Source organism: Anolis carolinensis, chromosome 3, assembly GCF_035594765.1.
Source record: "Anolis carolinensis isolate JA03-04 chromosome 3, rAnoCar3.1.pri, whole genome shotgun sequence".
NCBI classification, from domain to species: domain Eukaryota; kingdom Metazoa; phylum Chordata; class Lepidosauria; order Squamata; family Dactyloidae; genus Anolis; species Anolis carolinensis.
In genome coordinates, this window is record NC_085843.1 from 188,019,001 (window position 1) to 188,028,709 (window position 9,709).

Genomic DNA, 9,709 nt, shown 5'->3' on the forward strand with positions numbered 1-9,709 from the left:
TTTCACCAAGGTGATCATTATAATAATATGTTATTACACATTCCTTTCTCATTTGGGTTATATAGGATTCCCTCTCTTTTTCAGGCTGGAGATATTGGTTATCTAGATGAACAAATTATGGCTTTGCACACTGAGATTGTAGAATTGCAGAGAAGTCCACATGCACGGCGTCAAGGTGATCTCATGGAAAACCTGTAAGAAAATAAGCTGCTCTTATGGTGCTTTTGCAGTATCAAAAGTGTAAGGCTTTCATTGTATGTGGATTTCTTCTCCAATTGGTACTAGCGTACTTTTTGTTTCTGGTCTCAAGAGTTGATATATTTGATAGCATATATATGTAATAAATTCTAACAGCATGTACATATTCTTGTTTATTTGAAAAAGAGAAATCTGTAAGAAACTTTGGCGAGTCCCCTCACCAACTAAAATCACAGACAGACTCATAGAACTATAGAGTTCAGTGGAAGCCAAACAATCAGCTAGTCTAATTTCCCATCAGTGCAGAAATCCAGATGTAAAGCAGCCTCGACAGATGGCCATCTAAGTTCTGTGTCAAAACATCATCAGAAGGAGAGCTTTGACACATTTCAGGGTAGTTTATTCCACTTTCAAATCTTCCTACCCAGAGCTTCATGGCCAATTGCAATACATTGAAGACTGTTTTTGGAATCATTATTATTTCCCACATAAAGGAAGTTACTGTGGGTAAAGGGCTTGATAATTCTGTGTGTATGCTGTCATACTTCATATCTGTATTTTTATTTTTTAAAAGGAAATGTAGGTCTAGTTATTGGAAAGGCAAAGTGTCTCACATATGTCTTATAGGACATTGGGAAGTTTGACTTGGCCACGGTGGTCCATGCTCTTGTTACATCCTGAACAATGGCTTCAAACTACAGGAAAGGAGATTCCACCTGAACATCAGGAAGAACTTCCTCACTGTGAGAGCTGTTCGGCAGTGGAACTCTCTCCCCCGGACTGTGGTGGAGGCTCCTTCTTTGGAAGCTTTTAAGCAGAGGCTGGATGGCCATCTGTCGGGGGTGCTTTGAATGCGATTTCCTGCTTCTTAGCGGGGGGTTGGACTAGATGGCCCATGAGGTCTCTTCCAACTCTACTATTCTATGATTCTATGATTCTATATATTACTGCAATGCGCTGTACCTGGGATTGCCTTTGAAGACTGTTCAGAAGCTTCAAATAGTCCAATGAGCAGCAGCCAGGTTGCTCACCGGAGCAGCGTACAGGGAGCACACAACTCTCCTATTGTGCCAGCTCAACTGGCTGCCAGTCTGCTACCGAACACAATTCAAAGCGCTGGCTTTAGCCTATAAAGTCTTAAACCGTTCCAGCTCAGCTTACCTGTCTGAACATATCTTCCCCTATGAACCACTTTGTAGATTAAGATCGTCTGAGGAAGCCCTGCTCTCTGTTCCTCCTCCTTTGCAGGCATGACTGGTGGGGACGAGAGACAGGGCCTTCTCTGTGGTGGCCCCTCAGCTATGGAATTCCCTCTCTAGTGACATTAGATTCAGCCCCCTCCCTCCTAGCCTTCAGAAGGAAAGTAAAAACCTTGCTCTGGGATCATGCTTTCAGAGAATAGCACAGTGCAATAATAGATTTGGAATATGTGCAATGGCTACGGAACGGCCTTAGATGATTTCTGGATGATGTGATTTTAATTTTGAATGTAATTGTTAAATGTTTAATATGTATTAATTTTAATTCTATTGTACCTCAAGCATATCACATTTATTTTAACCTTAATGTTTAAGGCATTGAATAATTGCCATATGTAAGCCGCCTTGAGTCCCCTTCGGGATAGAGAAAGGTGGGGTATAAATAGGGTAAATAAAAAATAAAATAATAGAATTTTGTTATAAAACTGGGAAGTAGGGTGTGATCTTCCAAGTCCTATTTCAGAAGGTGAAATAATGAAAATCCTGAGTGGCAACATTTGAACAACCAAGATTCCAGGTTGGCATATGAAAATAGGACAAGTTGTCTCTTTGTAATGATATAAATTTGATATGCTTGAGGTACAATGGAACTACAGTTAGCCCTCCACATTTGCTAGGGTTAGAGGTAGAGGGTGCCTGTGAAAGTGGAAACTGTGTTCAGTTTTTCTCTGAGAGAACTCCTGTCTAGGAGTCTGTAGGTCCCTGCAACTGTATGGTCTACTTATTCTGGAGGTTGACCACAAAAATGTGCTAGAGATTCCTAAAGAGGTGTTCAGCATTACTCCAATGGAAATCGACCATTGATATGCACTGGAAGACCTAGAGATTCCTAGAGAGAACATTTTGATCAAATATGTGAATAATCTAATATGCAAAAGTCGATCTCGGAAATATAGAGGACCAACCTTGCTTAGAACTAGCTACCTTTATAGTCTATAAGATCAAGATATCCTTTTAATTTAAATCTCAGAAACCTTTGTACTCTTAGTTTAACTAAAACAAATCTGTCTATCATAATTTTTGCATCTGCCAATTGTTATTTTGTGCCTTTTGAGTTATTTCTAACTTATGGTGATCTTAGGGATACTTTTATTGTAGATTTTCCTTGTTAAGATTAATTTAAAGGAGATTTACCATTGGTTTTCTCTGAGGATGAATGTGTGTGCCGTGCCCAAGGTTACTCAGTGGGCTTCCATGGCTGAATGAAAATATGAACCCTGGTTTCTAGATTCCTTGTCTCAACACCCAAACCACTACATAATGCTCGCTCTCGCTCTGGTGGGGAAAAAAAAGGAAATGGTAAAATGTGTTTTCAATTTTGTAATCTCTTTGCAGAGAACAAAGAGCTATAGAACTCTACAAACAATTAAAACGAAGACCCCCAGGTATGGAATACTCTACTTTAATCTTTCTACAATCAAAAACAATGTGAGTGTTAAATTGGGAGTTTTTGAATGGACTATACATGAGGCAAATTGATATATACCTGGTTTAGTTGAAGAAATTAGTATAAGTAGCAACAGAATCATGTGAACGTTATGTTTTTATTAATATTCTTGCATTTCTAACTTATATGGCTACCTGTCACTGAACACAGACTAAACATTTTGAATCTGTGACATTTTTTGTTTTCTTTTATTGCAAGAACGGGAATTCTGGAGTCCATTTTTTGTGTAGTAGGCGTGTTACAATTACAGTTGGTACAACGGTCGGCAGCCAGGTTACTAACTGGAGCTGCTTACAGGGAGCGGTCAACCCCCCTGTTTAAGCAGCTTCACTGGCTGCCGATAATATTCCGGGCCCAATTCAAGATGCAGGTTATTACCTATAAAGCTCTAAACGGTTCGGGACCTGCCTATCTTCGTGACCGTGTCGTCCCCTATGAACCCACGCGCTCTCTGAGATCTTCCGGGGAGGCCCTCCTCTCACTTCCGCCTTCCTCACAGATACGTCTGGTGGGGACAAGAGAGAGGGCCTTCTCGGCTGTGGCCCCTAGGCTCTGGAACTCCCTCCCCAGGGAGATTAGGTTGGCACCCTCCCTACCATCCTTTAAGAAACAATTGAAAACCTGGATGTTTGGGCTGGCCTTTGGAGAGACAGCCATCGGATGACCAGCCTCACTATAATTCTATTCTGAATGCTATTAAGTTCCTCTCATCGGGATATTTTAATCTAATGATTTTATCTGATATTACTGCTATAGTCCCCCCACCACCACCACCACCACCACCACCTTTTAAGTTGACTGAATGACATTGGTGGTTGTTTGATATTATTACTGCTGTATAAACCTTTGTTTTAACTTCTGTTTTATTATCTTCTTGTGTTTTAAACTGTGTATATTGCTGGTGTATTTGTGCTGTTACTTTTGTAACATTGTGAGCCGCCCCGAGTCCCCACGGGGAGATGGTGGCGGGGTATAAATAAAGTTTTTATTATTATTATTATTATTATTATTATTATTATTATTATTATTATTACTACAATGATATTGTAACCTTAAGGTTGAACTTCTGCTATGTTCTGTACATTGAGTTACCAAGCTCAGAAACTCCAATTAGTTCAAAACATGGCAGCCAGATTAGTTCCAGGAACATCTAGGAGTGAGCATATTACAACTATATTAATCAATCACAAGTTTTGATTTGCATTCTGTTCCAAGTGTTTATTTCAGTGTTTTAAAAATTAAGCTACATATAGTTAACCTGACTGCCAATTTGCTTTAAGAGGAGCAGTGTTCTGATTATAATATTCATTTACTTTTCAGATCATTCTTACAGTGACAGCACAGAGATGGTGAAGATCATTGTCCAGACAGTTCAGAGTCAGGACTGGGTACTCAAGGAACTCTTCAGACACCTTAGGTACATTTTCTTTCTGTAAATACAAACACCTTGATTTCATATCATTATTGGGTTAGGTAGATTTATGAATGTCTGTAATAAGTTCCAGGTAAATGAAGAGCTTTAAGATGTACCTGTTTTGTATGCTGGGTTGTTTCATTGGCAGATATTTAGCTCAGCCCTTTAATATTGGAGTAATTCATATACAACTTCAAAAAATAAAACACTGAATACATCTTACTTGCTATTTCTTATCTCTTTAGAGTAACCCAAACTCTGTTTACAGTTTTTCAAATATGCTTTTTGAAAATTTGATATTTGTGTGAGAAAAATGTTTGTGTATTCTTTTTTAATACATAAAACAAGTTTAAATGTTTGTGTATTCTTAACAATGCAAAATAATCATCTTTAAAATATGAAAGATCTCTTTATCCTGATCGAAACCCCTCAAGACAGCAATGGAATGCTTGTGTAGGAAAAAATTTAATGTAGAGTAAGACTCCAAGGTGCCCAGTTTGGGATAAAGGATTCTTCCTTTTCTTTGGGCCAGTCACCTCCTCTCCTCCATATTCCTGCCCTATCCTAGTGAATTTCTGGATGTCACATAGAAAGGGAGCCCATATTCCATCGAACCTCCAGTGTTAATAAGGCAAAAACTACTTTTTCATTTATTGTTTCACTTAAATAGGTTGCTGTCCCTGTCTTCTGAAATTCAACCTGATTATCAGCAAGATTGCCATCGTATGATTAAGTTGTAATCAGCTCTTTAAGTGCAAAGGAAGAAATTGTTAACAACTGATTGTTGATAAATGGGTCTGTGAGAGAAATTTTGTGGGCTAATTTGGACAACAAAGCATTTCTCATAATGCTGCATGTATGTTTTTAGAGAAAGAGGAACTGCCTTTTATGTAGCTGAGCTGTGTGGAGGATACAGAATAGCAATATGAAAGAAAAGATGATGAAGTAGCAGAAAATTTGTAGATAGATTTCGGGGAATGATGCATACAGACAGATCTGTAGAAAAGGAGGAAAAATGATTATGGAGAAAAGCAGAACCTGAGGAGAGCATATAATGAAAATCCTGAGCAGGGTGAAGGAACAAAGATGAGCTGAGTCTTACTGGTAGGAGGTAGCACTCTGGTGCCTTAGAAAACAATAATTGTAGAGAAGGTCTGTATTTTCTATTGTTTGTATTAAATGTTGTGGATATTTCAGTTGCCCCATAGTTTTCAACAGCACATGTGAAATCTGCAATTTTGATCTTCTGCCTGTATATGCTAAAATACCTTGGCTGTTCACTGACAGGATTGCTTCCAAAGCTTCAAACCAGGGTGTATGCGCACATAAAATGCACCTTGTGTACAAACTTCAAGGGGGCATGCATGTGCACATGTACCACCTTGTGAAGATGGAGGAAAATTGATGCTCAGCCTTATAAAGCACTTTTTCTTTTTTGACACAGCAAGTTATTGGATTGTAAACAGAAGATCATTGATTTGCTTCCAAAGATTGAAGTTGCCCTAAATAACATCAAGGAGGCTGACAACTCAGTGATGCAGATGCAAGGAAAAAGGCAAAAAGAAATCTGGCATCTGCTGAAAATCGCTTGCGTAAGTGTTCTGTAGTTTCAGAAGAAATAAAAGAGATTTTTTGTATGTGTAGGGGAAACTGTATATCAGAATGTTTAGTTTCTACTACACATAAAAAATATTAATGTATATATCTAGAACTACTACATTGAAGTGAATAAAATTGAAACCTAATTTATGTCAGTCGCTTTGAATCTTACGGAAAAAATGATATAAATGAAAATAACCATAATAATTGTATACTTTAGGTGCAACATTGCAAATTACATTGTGTGGTTACTTGAAAGCATCTGTTTGCACTTTCCTTATATGTTGCATTGCTCAAAGCTGCCCCAACTACTAGGCCTATCTTAGCATTGTGATACTACGTTACTATTATATTATCGTATTGTATCACAACATTTAAATGTTGCTTCTGTGGATTTTCACACTGTGGCATTCTGATTACTGTTACATCAGAACTTTGGTTAAACTCAGTAATTGATAGATGAAATTGTTTGTATCTGAGTTTTGTTTTGTTTTTTATAGACACAGAGTTCTGCTAAATCTCCTGTTAGTTCCAATGGAGAAGTTACATCTTCAGTGCCAGCCTGCCTGTCACAGACGCCATCAGGAAATGTTCTTCAGCCTCTTTCTTCTATGGAAACCTCTAGAAATCTGTAAGCTTAAGGGAATTTATTCTTAGTAAATGTACTTGAAAAGGCTAGGATAACCTGTGATGGCCAGATGAATATGGACTCATACACTTAATATAGTGCTATATTTGACTATAAGCTTCCATATTTCAATTGATTTGTATCTGAAGGTGGCTTAAACATAGATTGAAAGGATGGGTGGGTGCCCACACAGCCACAACCACCCCACCAATACTTTTACAACACACAATACTGTCTTGTAAACCATCCCTTAAAAATATATATATGCTGTAGTATGGCTTTGTGAATAATATAAACAGGAAATTATGGATATAATTCTGTTCATATTCACCAGATAATCAATAAACACCCATCAACAGTATCAGATGATCATGTTCAGATCCATATACTAATTATAAAGCAATTCTAATGTTATTATTTAGTGATTATATTCTTAAGGTTTTTGGAAATTAAAGCTAGCATTCTATGCTTATTCTTGACAGGGTACCTTTTGCACATTTAATAGAAGAAAATCTAAGCTACCTTCACAGCTTTAGCACTGTTATACAAGAAGCAACACATGGTCAGAGTAGCAGCTTGAAGGTAAGTCTGCTTGGCACCAATGCCATGAAGTCTCACTTTCACTGGGAGTGGAGTGCGAGATGACATGATAACTTGCTTATTTTGAAAGAAGTTAGTTTGGAATTCTGTGTTCACACTTGAGAAACCTTTGTATCTGTTTCTGAGTTGCACATCATAGACACTTGTGAAATCACAATTCAGAATTTCTGGACACCAAATCACAATATTACTGTGGATATTGCACTTCAAGGCCATGGTAGTGCTGGATAGTTTCCCAGGGTATGATGACTCATTCAATTAAGAAGCAGTCTCCTTTAGCAGAGAAAATGCATTGCATCTCTCACATATTCCTCTGAGACTAATTCAGTAAAACAAGGCAAACAGACAGTACTCAAGTTATATGACTGAATAGTTTACCAGTCCCATTAAAACTTACTTTCTAAACAAATATACAGTAGAGTCTCACTTATCCAAGCCCCACTTAAACAAGCCTCTGGATTATCCAAGCCATTTTTGTAGTCAGTGTTTTCAATATATCATGATATTTTGGTGCTAAATTCGTAAATACAGTAATTACAACATAACATTACTGCGTATTGAACTACTTTTTCTGTCAAATTTGTTGTATAACATGATGTTTTGGTGCTTAATTTGTAAAATCATAACCTATTTTGATGTTTAATAGGCTTTTACTTAATCCCTCCTTATTATCCAAGATATTCGCTTATCCAAGCTTCTGCCGGCCCGTTTAGCTTGGATAAGTGAGACTCTACTGTATATAGATTGTCTGGCTCCTGACTAAAAGAAAATTCCAGGTTAAAAAAAGGGAGCTCAGGAAAATTAGGTCATCATGTTGGTAGAGAGAGAAAATACTATAGTAGAGCAAATGGTGAAGGCTTGAGAGTGTGTCTGAGTGGAATAGATATGTGGAAAATTCTTTAACTGCTTAAAAGTTTGAAGTTCAAAGGGTATTCTTGCAACAGAGGTAGATTTTTGTTTTGTCTATATAATTGTATGCAAAAGCTTTAAATCTCTTGTCGGGGGGGGGGGGGGGTAACAGATATTTTAGATCAGTGCAGCTCAAGTTATCTGATGTGGAAGACTGGTAATTTATTTTCCTCAGTGTACCAGAAATTCTACCACTTGTTTCCTTTGGCTGCAACTGTTTTTTCTTTCTTTCCTGGAAATTTGCTAGGGACTAGGAACTAATGGCTCACAAACCAGCAGTGGTTTAGGAAACACCACTTTAGCACTATTTCAGATTACCCCAGAGTTACTAGCATTGAAAAAAATAATAGGTAGCCGTTATGTTTAAGTAAAATCAGGGATAGCTTAGAATGTATTATTCTGTACTTCATTATTTCTTATTTCTATACTTACTGTTTCATAGCAAAGCAAGGAGCATAATTGATTGTTTTCCTGTCTTTTTTTATAGAGTCTTGATTGGAGCTGGCTAAATTAGTTGCATATGCAAACAATACATCAAAAATGCATCTTAGTGCCATGTGTGCAATCGTTCCATTCTGAATTGACCATCTGCCACTGTCTGAGCATCTTACAGTTTGGACTGCAATATGTATAAAGAAAATACAGCTACTAAAATTATTTTTTTACATTTCACTAAATCCAGCCTCCTAATATCAGAGTTTTGCACCCGTTTTAAGATTAATAAAATTGTATGCCACTTTGTAAGGTCCTGATTGCTTTCTTCTGTTCAACCAAAATACACTATTTGCTCTCTAACTAAACAGGAACATTCACAAGACTCGGAAAGCCTGTCTTGGAGTGACTGGTCTTGCTCCTTACACTAAGAAATGTGCCATCCCTGTTATAGGGCATACAATGAAATATAATAAATTCTACCAAAAATAAGTTATGCATTATAACAAGCAAATAAATTCCTTCAAGGAAAAATGGAAAAGACAAGCATTTTCCTAAATACTTTATTGTAGATTTCATGAACATGCATTTTCTTTAACTCTTCAGGTAATGATTGGTAATCACTGTCCTTTATACATAATGGGGATATTTTTGTTATATACTATGCTGTTTTTAAATGTGTTAATTTTTATACGTGATAATGTCTGACTTTACCCAAAACAGGGTGAGTTATAATTGTATATAAAAGAAATACTTTAATAAAATAAAAATAATGATTGGCTCATTGGCTCTTTTCTTGTAGTAGTTAGTAGGCTAGAAGGGGATTCAGGCCTTACTTTTTTGGACCTTCTGATATATAAAAGAACATATGGTTCAGGTGGATAAAAAAAATTGTCCCCAGACACATGACATATTCACAACAGGTGTTGTCTCAAAATACTCTCTGAGAGCAAAATAATATACATCAAGTATTATTTCTCTTCTGAGTTTAGATGGTAAAAATTATACTTTTCCCCTGAAGTATAGAAATACAATCCTTATGGACTTCCAAGACAGGGCTTCTTAGAAATGTCAATCACCTTAACCATCCTAAGTGGTGGTTTTCTGTCCTGCTGCACTATGATCAAGACAGACTTCATTCCACTCTGGATTTGAGAGCTATTTCTGAGGTTAACTGTGAGGAGAATTTTTATCTTTTAAGAGAAATCTGTACTTCACTGCAT

At 37.1% G+C, this 9,709-nt stretch overlaps 1 protein-coding gene across 2 annotated transcripts in view; it reads left to right on the top strand.

Moving 5' to 3' along the window:
* Positions 1-9,262, top strand: part of chuk (component of inhibitor of nuclear factor kappa B kinase complex) — a 47,989-nt gene extending 38,727 nt beyond the window's left edge. For both annotated transcript variants that reach the window (XM_008117758.3, XM_062975952.1), the window contains exons 15-21: positions 85-194; positions 2,793-2,842; positions 4,225-4,321; positions 5,763-5,910; positions 6,418-6,548; positions 7,028-7,127; positions 8,542-9,262. In XM_008117758.3, the coding sequence (XP_008115965.2) occupies positions 85-194; positions 2,793-2,842; positions 4,225-4,321; positions 5,763-5,910; positions 6,418-6,548; positions 7,028-7,127; positions 8,542-8,568 (663 nt within the window). In that variant the 3' untranslated portion in view covers positions 8,569-9,262. The remainder of the gene's footprint in view (positions 1-84; positions 195-2,792; positions 2,843-4,224; positions 4,322-5,762; positions 5,911-6,417; positions 6,549-7,027; positions 7,128-8,541) is intronic.
* The last annotated feature ends 447 nt before the right edge of the window (positions 9,263-9,709 follow it).